Raw genomic sequence first — 27546 nt, 5'->3', positions numbered from 1 at the left:
ATAGTAATAGTTCCGCCACGAGTAAGTAGAGAAGGATAAAGGCCCAGGAACAGGATTCCTGGTTGCTTTTGTTTGTATCGTAAGGGGAAGACTGGACCTTTCAGGGAGAGTATGAAGTGACTATTTCCTGGACTCATGGGTTTTACGAGGTCAGAGAATTCTAGGTTGACTTTGTGTGGTAGGTTGAATCATGTCATCAAAAAAGATGTATTTAGATTCACCTGGAACCTCAGAACGTGGCCTTATTTGGAAGCAGGGTCTTTGCAGATGTACCTAGTTTATATGAGGTTGCACTGGATTAGTGTGGCCCTTAAGTCTAATGACTGGTTGTCATGGATTGAATTGTATCCCCCCAAAATATCTGCCAACTTGGCTAGGTCATGATTCCCTTGTATGATTGTCTACCATTTTACCATCTGATGTGATTTCCCTATGTTGTAAATCCTATCACTATGCTGTAATAAAATGGATTAGTGGCAGTTATACTAATGAGATCTACAAGATTAGATGGTGTCTTAAAGCAATCTCTTGAGACACAAAAAAGAGAAATGACCAGAGAGACAGGGGGACCTTATACCACCAAGAAAGCGGTGCTGGGAGCAGAGCATGTCCTTTGGGCCTGACATTCCTGTGCTGAGATGCTCCCAGACCAAGGGAGGACCAATGACAAGGACCTTCCTCCAGAGCCGACAAAGAGAAAAAGCCTTCTCCTGGGGCCAGCGCCCTGAATTTGGACTTGTAACCTGCTAGACTGTGAGAGAATAAATTTCTCTTTGTTAAGGCTGCCCACTGTGGTATTTATGTTACAGCAGCACTAGATGACTAAGACACTGCTGTCCTATAAGCAGGCCATGAGAGGATACACAGGAAAGAAGTGATGATAGAGACAGATATTGGAGTGGTGCAGCTACAGCCACGGAAAGCCAAGGATTTCTGGCAGCCACCAGGAACTAGGAGAGAGGCGTGGAACAGATTCTTCCCCAGAAGAAAGCATGGCCCTGACACCTTGATTTTGGACTTCTAGCCTCCAGAATTGTGAGAGAATAAATCTATGTTGATTTAAGCCACCTAGTTTGAAGCTAATTTTGATGACAGCTCTAGGAAATTAATACACCTTGCATAAAGGCAACCTCTCAGACAAACCCAAAGCAACATGTAGTTTCTTCCATATCCTATCCATAAAATTTCAGCCTCCACCTTACTTGCTTGAAACCAATGCAGAAAACTCTAAGCTTGATTTAATTTAATCTGCTTCCCTATGTTTCATACCAGTTGGCTTTGGTTTTGCCTCTTGGCTCTACCTTCCACATGACCATACTAAAATGCGGAGGAAGCCTCTTAAATCTGCGCCATTAAACTTTTACCTCCAGGTCAGTTCTGCACTGTAGCTACACAGCAATCTACCAGCTCTTTTCCATGACAGACCTTTACATATTTAAGACAATTAGCATGTTCTTATTAAGTCTTCTTTTTTCTAGATCTTCAAAGCTTCTTGGAACCTGGAATAAAAGTGATCTTCATAAGTGGAAGTACAGGTATCATGACAAAATAATTTTTTTTATTAACTTTTATTGAGCTTCAAGTGAGCGTTTACAAATCAAGTCAGACTGTCACATATAAGTTTATATACATCTTACTCCGTACTCCCACTTGCTCTCCCCCTAATGAGTCAGCCCTTCCAGTCTCTCCTTTCGTGACAATTTTGCCCGCTTCCAACTCTCTCTATCCTCCCATCCCTGCTCCAGACAGGAGATGCCAACACATCTCAAGTGACCACTTGCTATAATTAGCTCACTCTTCATCAGCATCTCTCACTTACCCACTGTCCAGTCCCTTTCATGTCTGATGAGTTCATGACAAAATAATTTGATGGGCATTTCATTCACAACTTCAGGAGTCAGTAAAAATGATGTTTATGTATTTCTTCAGAAAATGCAAAACTGTTATTGAAAAGTCTTAAAACCCAAGAGAACAGAAGCCAGTGTGATTAAGAGAAAGAATAAGAACTAATGGGTGACCTACCCATTCAGGACCTCCTGCTGCTGCTGCTACTTTCTGATTCAAGTTGTGCCAGCTTGGGAGCTGGAAAGGTACAGTGGAGACCAGGTAAGTCACCATGGAATCCGGAAGTCTGTCAGTATCTGCTCTGAAGTTCCGACAGAATGAGACCAGGAACTGCCATTGATCTTAAGGCCCTCGATCAAACGGTACTTTCCATTGAGAGGACACTGCTATGCTGTCTGCAAACCACTACTTGCATAGATAGAAGAAAAACAAGTCACAGTGACTTACTCTATCTGCAACTTCAATTTTTGTCGCGTCATAGTTTTCATGGAGATGTGAGTTGCAGTAAAGATGGGGAAAATGTGAATATGATAAAAACAAAGCTTATTTTCTTGACTTTGAGTATCTGCATTTCTTTTTGATGAGCAAAGTTAAAGAGAATAGGAAATGTAGTCCAGCTGATAACGGGGAAAGAGTAATTCCCTGTGGAGATGAAAGGCGGAAAAATAGCAGGAGGCAGTCTTGATACTGTAGGCAAGTGTCGCCTCTAAAGCAGGGCTTGGTGCGGCTGTGCCCCCAGGAGACAGCAGTTGTCGCTCGAACCGAGACGCTGCCATTAAAAAATTAGGTATCCTTAAGTTGTTGTCAAAGAACATTCAAAGGACTGAATCGGGGGTCAGAAAAAAATGTCGTAGTACACCACAAAGGCAACAGAGGACCTGTTTTTCCTTCCCCTTTCCAAGGTATTTTAAACGTCACTGTACTTCTCTCCTGCAAGGCTGGTGCTCTTCTCTATTAAGGCGGTGCACGGACCTTCCCTACAGGTTGGGGCCCCGGCTACTGAAGGCGCCACCGCTGTTGTCTCCGCTGTCCCAGCCACCTGGCCCGAGCACCCGGCCGGTAACACCGCACACGCGAAGGCACTCAGAGTTCTTCTCGACAGCCACGTCCCCAGGCCGGCGCGCAGCTCCAGCCGGAGCGCAGCGCCGGTGACGCCCTGCGACGCCTGGGCGCCTGCTGGACGACCGTGCCGTTCGGCCGCGCTGCCTGCCAGCACCTGCACCGAAGGCCAACTCCGGGAGGCTCTGGGCTGGGCGGCTGGGTCTCGTCCAGGCGGACAGCGCCACAGCAGACCGGGGCCCGGCGGGAGCTGGACCCCCTCGCTCTCCAGCGACCTCAGCGCCTCGCAAGCCCGAGCCTGCCCTAACGCATGCGCGTAGTCCGCTTCCGGCGGAGGCGCGCGGTGCTCAGGCCGTTTGGGTCCGGGCGGAACGCCGGCCCCGCTTCTCTCGACCTCGGGTGCTCCGTGCGCCATGGCTCGGGACTCGGGCCCGTTCCCTGCGGAGCCGCTCTTACAGCTGCTACCCCTAGACTCCAGAGACCGGGGCACCCAGCGCTGCCGCCTGGGCCCGGCCGCGCTCCGCGCCTTGGGCGCGCGCTTGGGCTCGGCCGTGAAGATCTCGCTGCCCGACGGCGGCTCGTGCCTCTGCACCGCCTGGCCGCGGCGGGACGGAGCCGACGGCTTTGTGCAGCTGGACCCGCAGTGCGCGAGCCCCGGGGCGGCGGCGGGGGCGCCGGGCTCCAGCGCGAGCCTCGGCCTGAGCCGCCTGCGCCTGGTGCCTTGCCCGCCCCTGCGGCGCCTCGCCGTGTGGCCGGTGTTGCGGGAGCGAGCGGGCGCGCCCGGGGACCCGAGTCCCGCCGCCGTGCTGGAGGCGGCGCAGGAGCTGCTGCGGAACCGGCCGGTGTCTCGGGGCCACGTGGTTGCCGCTCCGCCGGGTGCCCCCGGCCCGCTGGCCGCCCTGCACGTAGTCGGCGGGACGCCGAGTCCCGATGCGGCCGGGCTGGTCACCGCTCGCACCCGCATCGTCCTCAGCGGGACGCCCCCGTCGGAAGCCGAGCCGCAGCCCGAGGCGCCCCTGGGCGGCCTGTCGGAGGCGGCCGATTCGCTGCGGGAGCTCCTCTGCCTGCCGCTCCGCTACCCCCGCGCCCTGGCCGCGCTGGGACTCGCCGTGCCCCGCGGGGTGCTGCTGGCGGGCCCCCCTGGAGTGGGCAAGACCCAGCTGGTGCGCGCCGTGGCCCGGGAGGCGGGCGCCGCGCTGCTGGCCGTGAGCGCCCCGGCGCTGCAGGGCGCGCGGCCCGGGGAGACCGAGGAGAACGTGCGGCGGGTCTTCCAGCGCGCCCAGGAGCTGGCCAGGCGCGGGCCCAGCCTCCTCTTCCTGGACGAGGTGGACGCCCTGTGCCCCCGGCGGGGCGGCCCGCACCGCGCCCCCGAGAGCCGCGTGGTGGCCCAGGTGTTGACGCTGCTGGACGGCGCCAGCGGGGACCGCCAGGTGCTGGTCGTGGGAGCCACCAATCGGCCGGACGCGCTAGACCCGGCGCTGCGGAGACCCGGGAGATTCGACAGAGAGGTGAGCGGGCGTGGCCGGTTGGCCCGTAGCCCCTGGGACCGTGGTTGGCTGCCCCTAGGCATTGCCACTGAGGTTTGGAAGTTGGTGAGGGCGGAGTGCAGAGAACGCGTGCTCTGACCTAATAGTACCTGGGAGCCGGGATCAGTTTTTCCCCAAATCTCCAATTGTCTCCTAGGGTTTACTTTCCCGTACATGTCCTGAAGACGAGTACGCCCTATAATCAGTAGAGTTAGTTCTTCAGGGAACTAGGTCGGCCACAGGCATGTTGAACTCGTATGGAGTTGGAATGGAAGTTTAAAGTAGAAGGATAGCCTCAAGAAATAAGTGTGTGGAAATAAAAGGCGGAGAGCGGTGAAGTTAAAGCAGGCATTAGCTCTCCCTTGTGAGAATGCCAGCATCCTGTCCCGAAACTGAAAAAAAAAAAAAAAAACCCACAATTGCGTCCTGAGTTGCCAGGGAGGGTAAATATCAAAGCAGCCCCCCCCCTTTTTTTTAATGAGCGTTGGTCTTAAATTGATTCTTGATTTCTATTAAATAGTTTGAAACTTAGTGGTTAATTGAAATGATGTTCGGGCTTTGTGGTAGGGTTCTAAACAAAGGATAATTGCATACTTTTAGCTTAATCCCTCAAGGACTTGAGTGACTTTCTTGCACTATCTGGTACTTGTCTGCTGAATCAGCTCCCTGTGAGCAGGGATCTAGACTGATTCACTGTTCTATCCCTCTCTGCCTCTGGCCAGCTTTTTGGTTAGCAGCTGTAGCTCTTGACTACTACTACACCACCAGGGTTTCCAAGAAGTGGTAGGTTCTCGAAAATAAATAAAAACTTCAGTGCACTATACAATTTTTGTTGTTCTGCTCCCTGGCCAGTATTCATTAAAAAAAAAAAAATTCATTAGTCCCCTGGAAAATTAGGGTGTAGATCCCTAACTTTCTGTGTGTTCTGAGATGTGCGTCAGAGTGCACTGTACTAGTTCCATAAGGGTTCATTAATTATTGCACAGATTTGTGAGGATAAAAATACGTACATTGTCAAACTATATAAGCTTTAATTTCTCCTTATTTTTTTGCTTTACAAATAGGTTGTCATTGGCACTCCCACCCTTAGACAAAGAAGGGCAATTCTGCAAGTGCTAACCTCGAAGATGCCGGTCTCCAGTCTCGTCAACTTGGGCCTCCTTGCAGAAATGACAGTTGGCTGTGTTGGCGCAGACTTGACGGCTCTCTGCAGGGAGGCGGCCCTGCATGCTATGCTTCATGGTGACAAGGTAAGAGGGCTGGCTTCTCATCGTCTGCCCATGTTGATCATCGTCAGTGGGAATTGACTTGTCGGCAACTGGTTTGGTTTTTTGGTTTACCCGAGTTAATGTTTTCATTAACGTATCAAATTAATTTTGGGATTAAAAAGTGATAAATAACATTCTCTTACAACTATCGATAGCCTTCATGGCTGTTTCTTATATATATTTTTACATCTCAAATCCGTATAAATAATATATGAACGAAGGTGGGAAGAAGGGGCTGAGCCCTCCAAGTCTACCGGGTGGCTATTTACCCACTCTCTTAGTAACATCCAGAAACCCTGGTGGCATAGTGGTTAAGTGCTACGGCTGCTAACCAAAAGGTCGGCAGTTCTTCTGTGTCCTATAGGGTCACTATGAGTCGGAATCGACTCGATGGCAATGGATTGTTTGTTTGTTTTTGGCTTAGTAACATCCTAATGTTGAAACCACCGGTCCCCAGAGCAGCCAGGAAAAAGGCGGTCGCCTCAAAAGAATCAATTCTTTTTTTTTTTTAATTTCAAAAGAATTTCAGACTTAGAGAAAAGTTGCAAAAATAGGACAAAGAATTTCTGTACATTCTTCATCTGGATTCTCCAGATGTTAACATTTTGCTGCATTTGTCTTGTTATTCTCTCTGTGTATATGTATATATTTCTGAAACATGCACGAGTATGCTACAGCCATGATGCCGCTTTCCCCTTGAAAATGTAAGTTTTTATTTCCAAAAAACTAGGACCTTCTGCTACACAACCACAGTACAACGATAAAAATGAGAACCCAGCCTAAGACAGGGACCTTGTGCTGCACCACAGTACTCAACCCACCCACTGCTGTCGAGTCGATTCCGACTCATAGCGACCCTATAGGACAGAGTAGAACTGCCCCATAGAGTTTCCAAGGAGTGCCTGGCAGATTCGAACTGCCGACCTCTCAGTTAACAGCCATAGCACTTAACCACTACGCCACCAGGGTTTCCGCACAACCACAGTGCAATGATAAAAATGAGAACCCAGCCTAAGACAGGGACCTTCTGCTGTACAACCACAGTGCAATGATAAAAATGAGGGGATCAACACTGATACACTTCATCTACGTAGACCTTACCGAGATTTCACCGTTTGTCCCACTAACTTCCTTTATAGCAAAATTTTAAAAGAGAAAAAGATAATTGTTTCTCTTGTTCAGGATTACATATTGCATTTAATTGTCATGATTTCTTAGTCTTTAGTCTGGAACCATTTTTCAGCCTTTTCTTTCATGACCTTAACTTTGTAAGAGTACAGGTCAGTTATTACGTAGAATATTCTTCAGTTTGGGTTTGACTGATGTTTCCTGGTGATTTGACTCAGGGTTTGCATTTTTTGCAAGTTTGTCACAGAAGGGTTCCTGTGTTCTTCTCACTGCATCTCTCAGGCAGCAGATGGTATCTGTTTGTCCTTTCCTGGTGAAATTAACTTCAGTCACTTGGATAAGGTGATGTCTGTAAGATTTCTCTGTTGTCAAGATACTGTTTTTCTCTTTGTCATTTATAAGTATCTTGTGGGGGGAAAAAAACCCAAAACTTTTCTAACTGTGGGAAAGATCATGTATCTGGAATTTTATTTAAAATTCTTTGACATTCATGTCTCTAATTCATTTGTACCTTCATTAAAAATATTTAGGATATTAGCTTTTTTTTAATATATCCCAAAAATATTAGGATATTTATAGTATTCAACTATTTTAAATAGTACTTTGGAGCTCTGGTGGTGCAGTGGTTAAGAGCTATGGTGAGCTATGCCTGCTAACCATAAAGGTGGGCAGTTCGAATCCACCAGCGGCTCCATGGAAACTCTGTGAGGCAGTTCTACTCTGTCCTTTAAAGTTGCTATGAGTCAGAATCAATTTGACTTGATGGCAAGAGGAAAAATTCCAACTACTATTATTGTTTTCAACTATTATAAATTCTGGAGTCCTGGTGGCACAGTGGTTAAGAGCTTGATTGCTAACCAAAGGTCCGCAGTTTGAATTCACCAGGTGCTCCTTGGAAACCCTATGGGGCTGTTCTACTTTTGTCTGTAGGGTTGCTATGAGTCCCAATGGACTTCATGGCAATGGGTTTGGTTTATTATAAATTCCAATCTATTGACGGGGAAATCAGGTCATTTCATATGTAACTAGTAATCCTAAATCCTTAAACCCCTTTGGGAAAAAAAATAATAATTTCAGCAGGCTGAGGAATCTGGGGCAAAGTTTTTTATCTCAATTGTAATATTAAAATTGCCCTCTGATCTTGTAATTTAAAAAACCCAATCTTGACTTTATTTAAACTAGAAAAGGATAATTTATCATCCTAATTTTTAAAAACCAAAACCAAAAACCTTTTTACCTGGGTGTTTCACATCCTTCCTGACTGCCTTGTTCTTTATTTTTGCTCTTACACCGAAGGTGAGGAGGAGTTACGTGAACTCCTAACTCCTCATCTTCTGGGTTCAGGACCAAAACTGCTGTAAGTTTTTATGGCACATCCCATGTTAAAGGGGTGAGAAGACAATATATGCTTTTTGTGGGGAGGAAGAGAGTATCAGGAGTTGAGAAAGGAGATTGACATTTAGGATTCCCTCTGCTTTGAAGTTCCAGGTTTGACCCTTAAGCACTTCTGCCTTAGGGAGAGGAGGACCAATCAGCTGCTGCCGTCCTCCAGCAGGTGGAGCCCACTGCCACCTCAGGAGGGGCCTGCCCAGGGGTAGTTCCCACAGGTGATGGCTGAGCTCAGAAACAACCAGGGGAAGTGGAAGGAAGAAAGACAAACAGGAAGAAGGGCCAGAGGCATCTGGGAAGGTACTGGCTCCTCTTTTTCTTCTTTCCCACACCAAGCAGCTGAGGGGCTGCTGCTGCCTCTTTCTGTGCCAGGGCAGACAAAGGAGACAGTAGAGTGTGTGCCGTTTTCGTGGAGTGTTCCTACTAAAGGATTACAAACATAGTTTAACACACACCCACGTTTATTCACAGAGAGGAAAGAATTCTACCTGCCTGAAAGGGTTGTTATGGGAATCAGATGAAGCCATGTATACACAAGGGATCTTGAACTATAAAAGAAATTTTCAAATGTTAGTTGGTGTTACCCAAAAATTCATTAATATTCAGGTGCCCAAGATCTAATATTGTCAGCCAATTAAAAAAAAAAAAGCTGTTTTCTTATACTAGTGTTTGTGTGTGTGTGAGAGAGAGAGAGAGAGAGAAATTAAACAAGACAGAATAGTATAAAGTAAAAATTGTGGGAATTTCGTCTTCTGGAGATTACAGTTGTTAACATTTTTTGGAATGCTAGTCAGAATAGCTCTATACGTGTATGTTCACTTATATAATCCTACATAAATGGGATAAAATGTTTCTTATTGAAAATGGGAATTTACAGAAAACTGAATGTTCTGAATTTTTTGTCAGCAAATCCTTCAATAAATGTAATACAGCTGTTACAAATAGAAATGTAAGGCGTTTTTAACCGTAACCAAAATTTTGCTTCACTGGAGTAGCCAAGGAAATTTCAGGAAGCACTCTTTAAAATATAATCTTACAGTGAAGGAAGGCTTTCCAAGCATAGCATAAAAGGAAAAACCCAAAAAAGGAAATGATTTGCTAATTGGACCATTTTGGGATAGCAGAACAATACCGTATGCAAAGCCAAGACATGAGATGAATTCAGAAAAATACTTGTAGCCTGTGACAAAAGTCCACTTTCCTTGACATAGAAAGAACTCTTACAAACCAAAAGAGAAAGACCAACAACCCAATACAAAATTTCTAAGTGGAAAGAGAACAGAACAGATTGATACGCACAGTATGGTCCCATTTGTGTATGTGTCTGAAGGAATATGCTTATGCTTATGTCACAGAATGTACTAGAAGAAGACACAGGAAACTGTTGGCGTCCTGGGGATGAAGACTGGTGGGATCAGGGAAGGAGACAGTTTTTTGTACCATGCGTATCTATTTCTTTTATAACGGCAGTGGATTTGCAAATTCAGAAGAGGATTAAAAAAAACAGTAATTGTGCTTGTGTAACACAAAAAGGGCCTATCTATTGTTTGGTTTGATTTTGCCTTTTGGTTTACATTGTTTTAGAATCAGGACAACTCTGTGATTGATGAGACAGACTTCCTTGAAGCTTTTAAAAAGATTCAACCTTCATCATTTCGAAGTGTCATTGGACTGATGGACATCAAGCCTGTTGGCTGGGAGCAGATTGGTGGCCTTGATGATGTAAAACTGAAGTTAAAACAGGTAAGATAAGAATTCATTTAGCCAGTAGAGTATTACAGCTTAGGTGTAGTGCATTTGTAATGAGAACATATTCCACTGAAACGGCTTTTGCCACAATCACTGATAAGATCTGAATATCTAAATCAAACCATTACTCTTCAATCCTTATTTAACTTGACTCCTAAACCAAAAAACCTGTTGCTGTTGAGTCAATTCCAACTCATAGCGACCCTGTAGGACAGAATAGAACTGCCCCATGGGATTTCCAAGGAGTGGCTGGTAGATTTGAACTGCTGACCTTTTGGTTAGCAGTCACAGCCCTTTAACCACTGCACCACCAGGGCTCCAACTTGACTTCTGTAGCCCTCAAATACTGTTTTCATACTTACCACCTCATCCTTTTTTTGTTTTTTGCTTTAAAGAGTTTATAATCTAGGATAGGGGACAGCAAACTTTTTCTGTAATGGCCTATCTTAGTCATCTAGTGCTGCTGTAACAGAAATACCACAAGGTGATGACTTTAACAAAGAGAAATTTATTCTCTCACAGTCTAGTAGGCCAGGAGTCCAAACTCAGGGCATCAGCTCCAGGGGAAGGCTTTCTCTCTCTGTTGGCTCTGGATGAAGGTCCTTAGCATCAGTCTGCCCTTGGCCTGGGCACATCTCAGCACAGGAACCTCAGGCCCAAAGGGTGCATTCTGCTCCCAGCACTGCTTTCTTGGTGATATAAGGTCCCCATATCTCTCTACTCCTATCTCTCTTTTGTACCTCAGAAGAGATTGGCTTAAGACACTGTCTAATCTTCTAGATCTCATCAATGTAACTGCTGTTAATCCATCTCATTACATCATAGAGGTAGGATTTACAACACACAGGGAAATCACATCAGATGACAAAATGGTAGACAATCATACAGTACTGGGGATTATGACCTAGCCAAGTTGACAGATATTTTGGGGGGGACACAATTCAGTCCATGACATGGCACAAATAGTAAATACTATTCTAGGCTTTGCAGCCTCCCTGGTCTCTGTCACAGCTACTCAGCTGTGGTGTTGTAGCATAAAAGCAGCTGTAGACAATACAAGTGAGCAAGTATGGCTGGGTTTCAATAACTATTTATTTATGGATGCTGAAATTTGAGTTTCATATAATTTTCATATGTCTCAAGATATTATTGTTTTGTTTTTTTCCCAGTCATTAAAAAATGTAAAAACCATTCTTTTTGGGTGGTACAGATACAGGTGGTGGCCCTAAGTTTGTCCTGACCTCTGATCTAAAAGAAGACAGACACAGTAAAGATCGGAAGAAGCGTAAAATTATAATGAGGAGCCACCGCAGCCTGCATGGCTACCTGGTTTTGGTTCTGACGGTGGATGTTGAGGGACACCACTCCACAAATCCTCTTATCAACATTGCAACTCCAGAAATTGATTTTGCCAGTTCACCGAGGGGGAATCCTACCCTAAGGAAATAGGTTTCTGTAACGGCACACACAGAAGACTGATTTATAAGTGTCAGTTATAATTTATTCATCTTAACCAGGAGCTGTATCTACAGCTAACACTGGGATACTTGTGTCTATGGATAAGAGCATTTGTAATATAATTTCTTTATGTGCATTGCCTCATGTAATCCTCACAAAATACGAAGGAGAAATTAACCACACTTCTTCTTGGAGACACCCTGTTTCCTGTCATTTGGAGCCCTGTTCTCCCCTCTCTTAAATGTTAGTGCTCCAAGCTCGCAGGAGTCTTTTCACAGTCTGTGAGTGAGTTTATGATCTTCCTGGCATCCAGGCTTTCAACTAGCCCTGAAATTGTTGACTCAAAAAGCAGCTACTTCTGCTCAGCAGAACCACTAGTTGGCCACCTGCCTGCTAGGTAATGCCCAGTGATCTCAAACCCAGCATCAGAGCTCAGCTGATCAACTCCATCCCACACCTAAATTCTTTACCTTGGTGAATACAGCCAGCCACCTCATCCCCTAAGCCAGAAGCCTATTTCTAAATTCATGGGGTCATATACATGCACATAACTTCCACTCTAAAGTTAGAACTTAGCCCTACATAAAATGCAACCCTGTTTATCTTTCAAATGTGTCCCCTCCACACCATCTCATCTTGAAGAAAATTAGAACAAGTCCACGAGAGCCAAAATACAGCCTTGAGTATATCCCACCTAAATTTAGAGGCCGTCTCAAGAACAGGTTTGATCCATTGGACACTAATGACCGAAGACCAGGCGAGTTGTGGAATGACATCAAGGACCTCGGAAAGCAAGAGATCATTAAAGAGACAGGAAAGAAAAGATCAAAATGGATGTCAGAAGAGACTCTGAAACTTGTTCTTGAATGTGGAGTAGCTAAAGCAAAATGAAGAAATGAGGTAAAAAAAAACTGAACAGAAGATTTCAAAGGGCGGCTTGAGAAGACAGTAAAGTATTATAATAACATGTGCAAAGAGCTGGAGATAGAAAACCAAAAGGGAAGAGCATGCTTAGCATTTCTCAAGCTGAAAGAACTGAAGAAAAAATTCAAGTCTTGAGTTGTAGTAGTGAAGGATTCTATGGGGAAAATATTAAATGATGCAGGAAGTATCAAAAGAAGATGGAAGAAATACACAGAGTCACTACATCAAAAAGAATTGGTTGATGTTTAACCATTTCAGGAGGTAGTATATGATCAGGAACCGAAGGTACTGAGGGAAAAAGTCCAAGCTGCACTGAAGGCATTGGTGAAAAACAAGGTTCTAGGAATTGACGGAATATCAATTGAGATGTTTCAACAAGTGGATGCAGCCCTGGAAGTGCTCTGTCTTCTATGCCAAGAAATTTGGAAGACAGCTACCTGGCCAACCGACTGGAAGAAATCCATATTTATGCCTATTCCAAGGAAAGGTGATCCAATCAGATGCAGAAATTATCGAAGAATATTATTAATGTCCCACGCAAGTAAAATTTTGCTGAAGATCATTCAAAAGTGGCTGCAGCAGTACATCAACAAGGAACTGCCGGAAGCTCAAGCTGAATTCGGGAGTGTGTGGAACCCGGATATGGTTGCTGATGTCAGGTGGCTCCTGGCTGACAGCTATGCAAAGGCATTTGACTGTGTGATCATGGATAACATTGCAAAGAATGGGGATTCCGGGACACTTAATTATGCTCGTGAGGAACCTATACATAGATCAGAAGCAGTCGTTGAAACACAAGGAGATACTACATGGTTTAAGTCAGGAAAGGTGGGCGTCAGGGTTGTATCCTTTCACTGTACTTATTCAGTCTGTATGCTGAAAAAATAATCTGAGAAGCTGGACTGTATGAAAAAGGACATGGCTAAAAGCCTATCTCCCCAACTAAAATATGAGTTTTAGGGTTCTTGTCGGTCCCTGTATTAGGGAGCCAGTATAGCAGTACTTAAGAGCTGTGCCCTTGATTACACTGAGTGGGGTCCGTCTCAGTCCTGCTGCTTACTGGCAATAACCAGTCCAGTTGCTGTTGAGTAGATTCCAGCTCATGCTGACCCACGTGTGTCAGAGGAGAACTGTGCTCCATAGGGTTTTCAGTGACTGATTTTTCAGAACCAGATCGCTGGGCCTTTCTTCTTCCAAGGTACTTTTTGGTGGTTTCGAACCTCTAACCTTTCGATTAGCAGCTGAGTGTGTTAACCATTTGCATCACCCAGGGACCATTAGCAATAAGTCCTGTGTAAGTAACTTACAATAAAACCCTAGAGTTAGTGAGGACTCAGTCACTATTCAGTTAACATTTATTGAGTGCCGCCTTCGTGAGGGTGTCATTCTAGGTGCTGGGGATTTAGAGGTGAACTTTGCATACATTCTAGCAGGAGCAGAATGAGAAACCCAACACAGAAAAATAATAATTTCAGATAGCAAATAATACATTCTTTAAAGGGAAAAGATGAGCAATAGCATAGAGAATGACCAGGAGGAGAGGGCTCTGTTTTTTTAACTGGGGTCGTTAGGGAAGACTCCTCCAAGGAAATGACGTTAAAACTGAAGCCTGGATGTTCAAGAAGTAGCCACACAAAGAACTTGTAGGGGGAATGTTCCAGACAGAGAGAAGAACAATTGTAAAGACCCTGAGATGGGAAAAAATACTGGGGTGTTCGTAAGGTATAAAGGCCAGCACGTGTGAGCCTGTTGGACAGGTTGGCTTATACAAGGCCTTGTGGGCCATGTTAAGTAAGGAGTTTGGATTCGGGTTTTATTCTAATTCTTATGGGAAGTCATTGAAGGAATTTAAGCAGGACATGCTGTGATCTGACTTAGGTCATAAGATTACTGACTGCTGCGTGAAGAATGGACTGTGTTTCCAGTTCGTAACAGGTACCTGACAGTTGTTGAATGAGTGAATTTTCTGGTAACATTTAAAATACTTGAATTATTTTGACATTTTATTATTATACTGAAACAACTGTTCCATCTCTATGTGTCCTCACAGAGTGTTGAATGGCCTCTGAAATTCCCCCGGGAATTTGTCAGGATGGGCCTGACACAGCCAAAGGGCGTTCTCCTGTATGGCCCTCCTGGATGTGCTAAAACCACCCTGGTGAGGGCGCTGGCCACAAGCTGCCGTTGCTCCTTTGTGTCGGTGAACGGAGCTGATCTCTTTTCACCATTTGTTGGAGATTCAGAGAAAGCCTTGTCTCAGGTTTGTTTGTTTTTCCCATGTAGTTAAGTTTACTTTTGAGTTTTTATTTCATGTGTTATGGAGAAGTCTTATTTTTTAAAAATAGTGCTTAGTTTTTCTTTCTGATTATAAAAGTTAAACTGTGTGTTTGTAGAAAAAACTTAGAAAAGTGTAAATAAGAAACCCTCCATAATCCCTCTGCCACTGTTTGGGTCACATTTTGGTGAATTTCCTTTGTCCTTTTTATTGAATTATTTTTCTTTTTAAGCAAAATCAAAGGCAAATTATATATAGCTTCATTCTACTTTTTTAACATCATTTAAAAAATTCCATAATGTTAAATATTCTTTGAATAAATGATTTTTAACTCTTACATAATGTTCCATTGTTCCCTGTTTTATTGATTTATCTCCAATTAAAATCTATTTAAATTTTTTAAATTACAGGCATACCAAGGAGATATTGTCGGTTCAGTTTCAGACCACCACAATAAAGCAAATACCACAATAATGCAAGTCACATGAATTTTTGGTTTCCCAGTGCATATAAAAGTTATGTTTGCACTGTATTATATGGAGCCCTGGTGGTACAGTGGTTAAGAGCTCAGCTGCTAACCAAAAGGTCAGCAGTTCAAATCCACCAGCTGCTCCTTGGAAACCCTATGGGGCAGTTCTACTCTGTCCTAGGGTTGCTATGAGTGGTAATCAACTCAATGACAGTGAGTTTTTTTTTAACGTAGTCTATTAAATGTGCAATAGCATTATGTCTGAAAAAGCAATGTACGTACCTTAATTTAAAATACTTTCTTCTGGAGAAATCTCAAGAGTATGGCCCCTGGACACCCTTTTAGCTCAGCAATGAAGTCACTCTTGAAGTTCACTCTTCAGCCAAAGATTAAACAGGCCTGTAAAACAAAACAAGACCAAAGGGCACACCAGCCCAGGGGCAAGGACTAGAAGGCAGGAGGGGACAGGGAAGCTGGTAATAGGGAACCAAGGTCAAGAAGGGAGAGTGTTGACATGTTGTGGGGCTGTTAACCAATGTCATAAAACAATATGTGTAGTAACTGTTTAATGAGAAGCTAATTTGTTCTGTAAACCTTCCTCTAAAGTACAATGAAAAAAAATTTTTTTTATTGCTAAAAAATGCTCACCATCATCTGAGCCTTCAGCAATTCGTAATCTTCTTGCTGGTGGAGGGCCTTGGCTTGGTGCTGATGGCTGCTGACTGATCAGGGTGGCGGTTGCTGACGGTTAGGTGGCTGTTGCAGTTTCTTAAAAGAGATCATTGAAGTTGGCCACGTCAATTCACTTTTCCTTTCACGAAAGATTTCTCTGTAGCGTGAGATGCTGTTTGATAGCATTTGACCCACAGTAGAACTTATTTCAAAATTGGAGTCAGTCCTCTCAAACCCTGCTTTATTAACTTCATCAACTACATTTATGTAATGTTCTAGATCCTTTGTTGTCATTTCAACAACGTTCACCGCATCAACAACCAGGAGTAGATTCCATCTCAAACCACTTGCCTTGCTCATCCGTAAGAAGCAACTCCTCAGCTGTTAAGGTTTTATCATGAGATTGCAGCAGTTCACTCACATCTTCAGGCTCCACTTGTAGTTCTCTATTTCCACCACATCTTCAGTTACTTCCTCCACTGAGGTCTTGAACCCCTCAAAGTCATCCATGAGGGTTGGCGTCAGCTTCTGCCAAACTCCTGTTAGTGTTGGTATTTGGATCTCCTCCCATGGACCAAGAATGTTCTCAGTGGCATCTAGAATGGTGAATCCTTTCCAAAAGATTTTCAATTTACTTTGCTCAGATTCATCAGAGGAAACACTATCTATGGCAGCTGTATAGCCTTATGAAATGTATTTCTTAAATAATAAGACTTGAAAGTCGAAATTACTCCTTGATCCATGGGCTACAGAATGGTGTTGTGTTAACAGGCATGAAAACATTAATCTCCTTGTACATCTCCATCAGAGCTCTTGGGTGACCAGGCGCATTGTCTGTTAGCAGTAATTTTGATAGGAATCTTTTTTTCTGAGCAGTAGGTGTCAACAGTGGGGTTAAAATATTCAGTAAACCACGTTGTAAACAGATGTGCTGTCATCCAGGCTTTGTTCCATTTATAGAGCACAGGCAGAGCAGATTTAGCATAATTTTTAAGGGCTCTAGGATTTTCAGAGTGGTAAATGAGCATTGGCTTCAACTGAAAGTCACCAGCTGCATTAACCCCAGCAAGAAGTTCAGCCTGTCCTTTGAAGCTTTGAAGCCAGGCATTGACTTCTCCTCTCTAGCTATGAAAGTCCTAGATGTCATCTTCTTCCGATACAAGGCTGTTTCATCTACACTGCAAATCTGTGGTTTAGTGGGCCCCTTCATCAGTTATCTTAGCTGGATCTTCTGGGTCACTCGCTGCAGGTCCCACATCAGCAGTTGCTGCATCACTTTGCACTTTTATGTCATGGAGATAGCTCCTTTCCTTAAACCTCACGGCCAACTTCTGCTACTTCATACTTTTCTTCTACAGCTTCCTCACTTCTGGTCTTCATAGAATTGAAGAGAGCTGGGTGGGGTCTTGTTCTGGATTAGGCCTTGGCTTAAGGGAATGTCGTGGCTGGTTTTTTCTTCTATCCAGACTGCTAAAACTTTCTCCATATCAGCAATAAGGCTGTTCCGCTTTCATATCATTCATGTGGTCACTGGAGTGTTGTTGTTAGGTGCCACCCGGTCAGTTCTGACTCACAGCGACCCTATGTACCATGGAAGGAAATACTGCCTCGTCCTGTGCCATGCTCACAGTCATTGTTACGCATGAGCCCATTGTTGCCGCCGGTGTGTCAGTCCATCTTGTTGAGGGTCTCCCTCTTTTCCACTGATCCTCTACTTTACCAAGCATGATGTTCTTCTCCGGGGACTGATCCCTCCTGACAACACGTCCAAAGTATGTAAGACGCAGTCTCACCATCCTTGCCTCTAAGGAGCATTCTGGTTGTACTTATTCCAAGACAGATTTGTTCGTTCTTTTGGCAGTCCGTGGTATATTCAATATTCTTCACCAACACTATGATTCTAAGACCTCAGTTCTTCTTCAGTCTTCCTTATTCATTGTCCAGCTTTTGCATGCATGAGGCCATTGAAAATACCGTAGCTTGGGTCAGGCACACTGTAGTCTTCAAGGCGACATCTTTGCTTTTCAGAACTTTAAAGAAGTCCTTTGCAGCAGATTTGCCCAGTGCAGTGTGTCTTTTGATTTCTTGACTGTTGCTTCCATAGGTTTTGATTATGAATCTAAGTAAAATAAATCCTTGACAACTTCAATCTTTTTTCCGTTTATTATAATGTTGCTTATTGGTCCAGCTGTGAGGATTTTTGTTTTCTTTATGTTGAGGTGTGTAATCCGTACTGAAGGCTGTGGTCTTTGATCTTCCATCAGTAAATGCTTCCTCTTCACTTTCAGCGAGCAAGGGTGTGTCATCTGCATAACGCAGATTGTTTCTGAGTCTTCTACCAATCCTGATGCTGCATTCTTCTTCATATAGTCCAGCTTCTCGGATTATTTGCTCAGCATACAGATTGAATAAGTATTGTGAAAGGATATAACCCCGACACACACTTTTCCTGACTTTAAACCAACCAGTATCCCCTTTTTCTGTCCACGAACAACTGCCTCTTTATCTATGTACAGGTTCCTCATGAGCACAATTAAGTGTTCTACAATTCCCATTCTTCGCAATGTCATCCATAATTTGTTATGGTCCACGCAGTCAGTGCCTTTGCATAGTCAAGAAAACACAGGTAAACATCCTTCTGGCATTCTCTACTTTCAGCCAGGATCCATCTGACATCAGCAATGATATCCCTGGTTCCACGTCCTCTTCTGAAACCGACCTGAATTTCTGGCAGTTCACTGACTGTATATTGCTGCAGCCGTTTTTAAATGATCTTCAGCAAAATTTTGCTTGCATATGATATTAATGATATAATTGATAATTTCCACATTCAGTTGGATTGCCTTTCTTGAGAATAGGCATAAATACGGATCTCTTCCAGTCGGTTGGCTGGGTTGCTGTCTTCCAAATTTCTTGGCATAGACGAGTGAGCACCTCCAGCACTGCATCTGTTTGTTGAAACATGTCAATTGATATTCCGTCGGTTCCTGGAGCCTTGTTTTTTGCCAATGCCTTCAGTGCAGCTTGGACTTCTTCCTTCAGTACCATCGGTTCCTGATCATATGCCACCTCCTGAAATGGTTGAACGTCGACTGATTCATTCTGGTGTAGTGACTCTGTGTATTCCTTCCATCTTCTTTTGATGCTTCCTGAGTTGTTTAATATTTTCCCCATAGAATCCTTCACTTTTGCAACTTGAGGCTTGAATTTTTTCTTCAGTTCTTTCAGCTTGAGAAACGCCGAGCGTGTTCTTCCCTTTTGGTTTTCCATCTCCAGCTCTTTACGCATGTCATTATAATACTTTACTTTGTCTTCTCAAGCTGTCCTTTGAAATCTTCTCTTCAGTTTTTTTACTTCATCAATTCTTCCTTTTGCTTTAGCTGCTAGATGTTCGAGAGCAAGTTTCAGAGTCTACTCTGATACCCATCTTGGTCTTTTCTTTCTTTCCTGTCTTTGCAATGACGTCTTGCTTTCTTCATGTATGATGTCCTTGATGTCATTCCACAACTCACCTGGTCTTCGATCATTAGTGTTCAATGCATCAAATCTATTCTTGAGATGGTCTCTAAATTCAGGTGGGGAATACTCAAGGTCATACTTTGGTTCTCATGAACTTGTTCTAATTTTCTTCGGTTTCAGCTTGAACTTGGATATGAGCAGTTGATGACCTGTTCCACAGTTGGCCCCTGACCTTGTTCTGATTGATAATATTGATCTTTTCCATCGTCTCTTTCCACACTGGAGTAGCACTTTTAATTTCCTTCAAGAACTTTTCCTTTGCATTCACAACTTGGCTAACTGGTGAAGAGGCCTAGCTTTCAGTGTATCTCAGCTTTCAACATGCCTTCCTCACTAATCATTTCTAGCTTTTGATTTAAAGTGCGATACATGTGACTCTTCCTTTCACCTGAACACTTAGAGGCCATTGTAGGGTTATTAACTGACCTAATTGCAGTGTTGTTGTGACTCAGGGAACAGGGATGCCCGAGGAGGGGGAGCGCGATGGGAAGGGTCTGTCGGTGGAACAGTCAGAACACAAATTTATCGATTAAGTGGCACCCCAGAACAATTACAGTAGTAACATCAAAGATCACCATAACAGATGCAATAATAAAGGAAAGGTTGAAGTATTGCAAGAGTTACCAAAATGTGACACAGAGACACAAAGTGAGCACACACTGTTGGGAAAATGCTGCAGATAGACTTGCTCAGTACAGAGTTGCCACAGACCTTCAATTTGTAAAAACACAGTGTCTGCAAAGCACAATAGAATGAGGTATGCCTGTAGAAGGAGTAACACAGAGAACATACGTTAGCTGAATAACGCATAACACACAGCTTTTTAATGTACTTGTTTTCCTAATAAAAGGTATTTCGACAAGCAAGAGCAAATACTCCAGCAATCATATTTTTGGATGAAATTGATTCAATCTTGGGATCTCGATCAGTCAGCAGAACAGGATGTAACGTTCAAGAGCGAGTCCTTTCTGTCCTCCTGAATGAATTGGATGGTGTTGGGCTTAAGACAATAGAGAGAAGAGGAAATAAATCAGATTGGCAGGGTGAATGCAAGGAGATGAAAAAAAATGAAGAGGTACTTATTCTCAAAAATTTATTAGTCGTGATACATGAAAAATCTGAATGCGTGTGCACCGTAGCTTTCCTGTACTAGGTTCATCTCGTGGAGGAAATTATGTAATTTCAATTCTACTCTGTCAGGATTTTTACAGAACTAGTCAAAACTGATGCCGTTAGCAAAGGTGAGTTAAATTTTTTTTTTTATTCTTAAGGACTACATGCATCCGAGATTTGTCTCTATGTGGTCCATTTATTTTAATTTGGGACTGTCAACGGGAAAAAGAATTAAACTTGTGACTAGCATTTTAAGTTCTAATGTTGCAGCCTGATAGCCACTAGCTACACTATGTATATTTTTTGTACTTGTCAGATCAAAGGCACAACTCCTAAAACTCAGCTGTGCTTTGATTAATTACGTCATACAATGAATTTGCAAATTTCAGTTCTGTGTGATTTATGTCATTTTTAGCTTCAATCAGGTTTTTTTTTTTTTTTTAGAGGTCTGGTATTATTATTATTTTTTTTAATTTTTATTAAGCTTCAAGTGAACGTTTACAAATCCAATCAGTCTGTCACATATAAGTTTACATACATCTTACTCCGTACTCCCACTTGCTCTCCCCGTATTGAGTCAGCCCTTTCAGTCTCTCCTTTCGTGACAATTTTGCCAGCTTCCCTCTCTCTCTATCCTCCCATCCCCCTTCCAGACAAGAGTTGCCAACACAGTCTCAAGTGTCCACCTGATATAATTAGCTCACTCTTCATCAGCATCTCTCTCCCACCCACTGACCAGTCCCTTTCATGTCTGATGAGTTGTCTTCGGGGATGGTTCCTGTCTTGTGTCAACTGAAGGTCTGGGGAGCATGGCCACCGGGATTCCTCCAGTCTCAGTCAGACCATTAAGTTTGGTCTTTTTATGAGAATTTGGGGTCTGCATCCCACTGATCTCCTGCTCCCTCAGGAGTTCTCTGCTGTGCTCCCTGTCGGGGCAGTCACTGATTGTGGCCGGGCACCAACTAGTTCTTCTGGTCTCAGGATGATGTAGGTCTCTGGTTCATGTGGCCCCTTCTGTCTTTCGAGCTCTTAGTTGTCGTGTGACCTTGGTGTTCTTCATTTTCCTTTGCTCCAGGTGGGTTGAGACCAATTGATGCATCTTAGATAGCCGCTTGTTAGCATTTAAGACCCCAGACGCCATATTTCAAAGTGGGATGCAGAATGTTTTCATAATAGAATTATTTTGCCAATTGACTTAGAAGTCCCCTCAAACCATGGTCCCCAGACCTCCGCCCTTGCTCCGCTGACCTTTGTAGCATTCATTTTATCCCGGAGACTTCTTTGCTTTTGGTCCAGTCCAATTGGGCTGACCTTCCATGTATTGAGTGTTGTCTTTCCCTTCAAAAGGTGAGTTAAATTTTATAATAAATTATTTTAGACATATACGAATGTGAATTTTAAAAAAAATTTTCAAAGATTTAGAAACACAATTTTACTTATCACTAATGGAGAAAGGAATTTATTCCTATTTCTCAATCCTAAAGAACCAGCGTTTACCCCTGTTTAAAAATTTCTGTGTAAGACAAAACAGATGATTGTTGCCAATAATCCCAGTAACTGAAAATCTTCCAGTTTTCTTGAGGAATGGTTTTCCTTGGTTATAATGAAGTTGAAATGACCTCTGGAAGTTTTTCCTCTCTTTCTGAGTCTCTTCTCCAAGTGTAGTATCCTTAAATTATCACTGACATGATTTTTCTTCTCTTTTATTCTTGCTTTGTCCTTGTTTTAAAAGCTGTTCCACAGAAGGATTGTCTTACAGCTTCTTAGTAACAGAGCTCAGCACAGTTGGAAGGAACCCACAAGGCTGTCTTAATCAAACCTTCCTTGTAACAGAGAAGGTCTTCCACAGCGTCTAGCCGGGTCATCCTGCCTCTGCTAATATACCCGCAGATATAGGAAACTCGTTATTGTGAGAGATCACGACATCTGAGAAGGACTCTCGTTATTCTGGTCAACAAACATTGTTTTGAGTGTTTAACATGTAGCCCTGGTGGCGCAGAGGCTAAGAGCTACAGCTGCTAATCAGAAGGTGGGCAGTTAGAATCTACCAGCTGCTCCTTAGAAACACTGGCATAGTTCTACTCTGTCCTATAGAGTTGCCATGAGTTGGAATTGACTCAACGGTTTGGTTTTTTTGGTTTTAGTGTTCATAAGGTCTTGCTCTGGCTGCTTTTTGACATTTCTTGTCTTCAGCCAGAATTTTCAAACCTGCAATTTATGTTAATTGTCATATTTCTGCCACCTGGAAAGAAAAAGTAAAGTAAGCCTTCCTCTTCAAGAACATGATAGTCTAGGCTTTTCATAGCCATACATTTCTACATGCTAGTCATATGCTGCTATTTAGGACCTTTTCAGGTAGACCGTTTCAGTCGTAATCATTAACTGGGGCTCAGGCACATTCAGGTGTTCTCTGCGGTAATGTGAGGCTTTTTGTTGTTTCTCACAGGGCCTGGAGGAATGTTCCTTGGGGTTAGCCACTCCCTTTGCCCCACAAACAAAGTGCCTCTTTGATTACTAGTTTGTTTCTGGGGTATCTTGATATCAGGAAGGTGGTCTGGATGGGGGTGCTCCCAAGAAAAGGTTATCCTCCTTTAAAAACAAATGGACCTTCTGATTTATACTTTTAAAAAGCCATATAATAATTAACAACTTAATGTTTTAATTATGTTGTTTACTTTGCGTTTTCCCTCAGGTAGAGTTTGAAGAAGTTCTTAATGGAAATGTCATGGTCGTTGCAGCGACAAATAGACCTGATGTGTTAGATGATGCCCTCTTGCGGCCGGGAAGACTAGACAAGATTCTTTATATCCCGCCCCCAGATCCAAAGGTAAGGCTGCACGCACTAACGCTGCACACGCAGCCCCCCCCCCCCCACCGTGTATGCATTCTTGACGGCACACACCTGAGCTCCAGGAGCTCGGCAGACCCGGATTCCAAACCAGATACAGGTCTTCACGGTGTCTGACTCACACCGGCTCCTGCATCCTTCCTCGCCTGCTGGCCCTCCATGAAATCCCAGTTTTTTTCTGAATACTCTGTCCTGGCCCTGTTTTCAGAACAAATAAAGCCTAAAAGTAAGGAACTTCTCTTATTTCAGTATTGTGGCAGATTCAAAATACTGAGTCTTTTGAGTCTATTCAGTAGTATTTTGCAACTAGAACGGAGGAACCCTAAAGTGTTAAAAGGGCTTAAAAGGGTTTGGGAGATTATCTGGGTCAGTGTCTGTATTTTACAGTGGAGAAAAATTGTGTCTGATATTCATGTACTTGCTAAACTAGGTCTCGTGGTCCTTTTGTACCCAAAAGAGAGCTTCAGAGAGAGCTTCGTCGTGTCTTTTAAAGGGATATACCTATGGTTGGCAATTTAAAAAATTAATTATGAAAGTATTAAAAGCCTTTCATGATTTAGGTAGTTATTTTTTTAATCATCGTCATAAGGGCCACTGTTGAGTTAACCTTTTTTATCCCTTCAGAAACAGGAAGTGATTTTTTTTTGTTTGTTTGATACTCTTTCCATGTATGTTTCCTGTAATATGATAGAAAACTCTAACTTGAAATGTTTTAATATTGTATTGTGTCAGATGGGTGTTACAAGATTATAAACATCTTGTTTCTTATTTCGCTCCAGGGCAGGCTTTCTATTTTGGAAGTCTGTACAAAAAACATGCCAATGGGGCCCGATGTTTCTTTAGAAAACCTAGCAGCAGAAACCTGTTTATTCTCCGGAGCTGATCTGAGGAACCTCTGCAGAGAAGTGAGTTAATGAAGAAACATCCTTCATTCATTTCCTTGGATCTTTGTTCACTTGGCAGTGTTTATCAAGAGACAGGCACCTTTCCCTCACAGAGCTCACAGATTCGGGCTGTGGGGGGAGACGACAGAGACTGAATAAATGTAGGCAGAGCCACAGACTGCATACACGTAGACAGAGGCACAGACTGAGCACACGTAGGCAGAGGCGCAGACTGAGCACACGTAGGCGGAGGCGCAGACTGAGGACACGTAGGCGGAGGCGCAGACTGAGCACACGTAGGCGGATGCGCAGACTGAGCACACGTAGGCGGAGGGGCAGACTGAGCACACGTAGGCGGAGGCGCAGACTGAGCACACGTAGGCGGAGGCGCAGACTGAGCGCGTGTAGGCGGAGGGGCAGACCGAGGACACGTAGGCGGAGGGGCAGACCGAGGACACGTAGGCGGAGGGGCAGACCGAGCACGCGTAGGCGGAGGCGCAGACCGAGGACAGGTAGGCGGAGGCGCAGACTGAGCACACGTAGGCGGAGGCGCAGACTGAGCGCGTGTAGGCGGAGGGGCAGACCGAGGACACGTAGGCGGAGGCGCAGACCGAGGACAGGTAGGCGGAGGCGCAGACTGAGCACACGTAGGCGGAGGCGCAGACTGAGGACACGTAGGCGGAGGCGCAGACTGAGCACACGTAGGCGGATGCGCAGACTGAGCACACGTAGGCGGAGGGGCAGACTGAGCGCGTGTAGGCGGAGGGGCAGACCGAGGACACGTAGGCGGAGGGGCAGACCGAGGACACGTAGGCGGAGGGGCAGACCGAGCACGCGTAGGCGGAGGCGCAGACCGAGGACAGGTAGGCGGAGGCGCAGACTGAGCACACGTAGGCGGAGGGGCAGACTGAGCGCGTGTAGGCGGAGGGGCAGACTGAGGACACGTAGGCGGAGGGGCAGACTGAGCACACGTAGGCGGAGGGGCAGACTGAGCGCGTGTAGGCGGAGGGGCAGACTGAGGAAACGTAGGCGGAGGGGCAGACTGAGCGCATGTAGGCGGAGGGGCAGACTGAGGACACGTAGGCGGAGGGGCAGACTGAGGACACGTAGGCGGAGGGGCAGACTGAGCGCGTGTAGGCGGAGGCGCAGACTGAGGACACGTAGGCGGAGGGGCAGACTGAGGACACGTAGGCGGAGGGGCAGACTGAGGACACGTAGGCGGAGGGGCAGACTGAGGACACGTAGGCGGAGGGGCAGACTGAGGACACGTAGGCGGAGGGGCAGACTGAGCGCGTGTAGGCGGAGGCGCAGACTGAGCACACGTAGGCGGAGGGGCAGACTGAGGACACGTAGGCGGAGGGGCAGACTGAGGACACGTAGGCGGAGGGGCAGACTGAGCACACGTAGGCGGAGGCGCAGACTGAGGACACGTAGGCGGAGGGGCAGACTGAGGACACGTAGGCGGAGGGGCAGACTGAGGACACGTAGGCGGAGGGGCAGACTGAGCGCGTGTAGGCGGAGGGGCAGACTGAGGAAACGTAGGCGGAGGGGCAGACTGAGCGCATGTAGGCGGAGGGGCAGACTGAGGACACGTAGGCGGAGGGGCAGACTGAGGACACGTAGGCGGAGGGGCAGACTGAGCGCGTGTAGGCGGAGGCGCAGACTGAGGACACGTAGGCGGAGGGGCAGACTGAGGACACGTAGGCGGAGGGGCAGACTGAGGACACGTAGGCGGAGGGGCAGACTGAGGACACGTAGGCGGAGGGGCAGACTGAGCGCATGTAGGCGGAGGGGCAGACTGAGGACACGTAGGCGGAGGGGCAGACTGAGGACACGTAGGCGGAGGGGCAGACTGAGGACACGTAGGCGGAGGGGCAGACTGAGCACACGTAGGCGGAGGCGCAGACTGAGGACACGTAGGCGGAGGGGCAGACTGAGGACACGTAGGCGGAGGGGCAGACTGAGCGCATGTAGGCGGAGGGGCAGACTGAGGACACGTAGGCGGAGGGGCAGACTGAGCGCATGTAGGCGGAGGGGCAGACTGAGGACACGTAGGCGGAGGGGCAGACTGAGGACACGTAGGCGGAGGGGCAGACTGAGGACACGTAGGCGGAGGGGCAGACTGAGCGCGGGTAGGCGGAGGCGCAGACTGAGCACACGTAGGCGGAGGCGCAGACTGAGCGCGTCGTGTAGGCGGAGGGGCAGACTGAGGACACGTAGGCGGAGGCGCAGACTGAGCACACGTAGACTGCATACACGTAGACAGAGGCGCGGACCGAGCGCGCGGAGACAGAGGCGCAGTGTCAGCATGATGAGAGCTGTGGGAGCCTGTAGGAGGCCACCAGCCCAGGCCTGGGGATGTCAGGGAAGACTCAGAGAGAATGTGTAAACTGAAAGCTGAAGGATGATTAGGGCGTCGGCCATGCTATGGGAGGGGAATAAAATGTGCAGAAGGCTGAGGGGAAGAGATGACATGCCATCAGTGAATTAGAAAGTGGAGAATGGCAAAAATACAGCTGAAGAAGTGAGCAACAGCCCCTGTAAGCCACTTTAAGGTGTTTAGACTTTGAGAGCAAAATGAGCCATTGTGAGTTTTTCTTTTTCCATAAACGTTTATTAAATGTAACATGGAAAATGCATAGGTCATAAGGCTGTAGCTCATTGAACTGACATAAAATGGACACGTTTAATAATCACCACTTGGGGCTGGAAATAGAGCATTATCAACACCCCAGAAGCTTCCCTTGGGCCCCCTCCCAATGGCAATCATATCTCCTCCCAAAAGGGAACCTCGCTCCTGACTTCGAACACCAGGGATTGGTTTTGCCTGCTCTTGAACTTTATGTAAATGGATCTATACAGTGTATATTGTTTTTGCTTTAAGATTATGTTTGTGAAATTCACCCATGGCTTTGTACGCAGTTAATTCACTTTCATCGCTTTATATTTTAAATCAAAGAAACCAAACCCATTGCCGTTGAGTCAATTCAGACTTATAGCAGCCCTATAGGACAGAGAAGAACTGCCACATAGTGTTTCCAAGAAGTGCCTGGTGGATTCGAACTGCTGACTTTTTGATTAGCAGCCAAATGCTTAACCACTGCACCACCAGGGCCCTGCTTTATATGTTAGTATATGAATAACTACAGTTTTTCATTATTTTATTTTGGACATTTGGGTTTCCACTTTTTTGCTATTATGAGGTAATGATTCTATGAATAATCTTGTACGTGTCTATTGTGTACATGCGTATATCTTTCTGCAGAAGAAACATGTATCACTATTGCTGGGCTGTAGAGTATTAGGTCCATTTTAGTAAATAACTGCCAAACCCTTTTCAAACTACCAATTTATACTCTCAGCAGCAGTGCATGAGGGTCCCAGTGCTTTACAGCTTACCGACACTTGGTATTATCATGC

General features: G+C 45.3%; 2 protein-coding genes across 4 annotated transcripts in view; one reads left to right on the top strand and one right to left on the bottom strand.

Moving 5' to 3' along the window:
* GATM (glycine amidinotransferase) overlaps positions 1–3202 on the bottom strand; it is a 60900-nt gene extending 57698 nt beyond the window's left edge. Inside the window, exon 1 of the mRNA XM_023539078.2 lies at positions 2023–3202. Within this exon, the coding sequence (XP_023394846.1) occupies positions 2023–2118 (96 nt within the window). The 5' untranslated portion in view covers positions 2119–3202. The remainder of the gene's footprint in view (positions 1–2022) is intronic.
* A 46-nt stretch (positions 3203–3248) lies between these two features.
* Positions 3249–27546, top strand: part of AFG2B (AFG2 AAA ATPase homolog B) — a 32585-nt gene continuing 8287 nt past the window's right edge. Inside the window, exons 1-7 of one of the 3 annotated variants that reach the window (XM_003420127.4) lie at positions 3251–4412; positions 5495–5680; positions 9800–9958; positions 14397–14606; positions 20132–20324; positions 23091–23221; positions 24022–24147. In XM_003420127.4, coding sequence (XP_003420175.2) covers positions 3318–4412; positions 5495–5680; positions 9800–9958; positions 14397–14606; positions 20132–20324; positions 23091–23221; positions 24022–24147 — 2100 coding nt within the window. In that variant the 5' untranslated portion in view covers positions 3251–3317. Of the gene's footprint in view, positions 4413–5494; positions 5681–9799; positions 9959–14396; positions 14607–20131; positions 20357–23086; positions 23222–24021; positions 24148–27546 lie in introns of all 3 variants that reach the window. The other 2 variants (XM_010599679.3, XM_023539077.2) reach the window with 2 other exon arrangements.

Source organism: Loxodonta africana, chromosome 10 (genome assembly GCF_030014295.1).
Source record: "Loxodonta africana isolate mLoxAfr1 chromosome 10, mLoxAfr1.hap2, whole genome shotgun sequence".
Classification (NCBI taxonomy): domain Eukaryota; kingdom Metazoa; phylum Chordata; class Mammalia; order Proboscidea; family Elephantidae; genus Loxodonta; species Loxodonta africana.
Note: the sequence above shows the minus strand (reverse complement) of the source record. Positions and strands in the feature narration are given on the sequence as shown.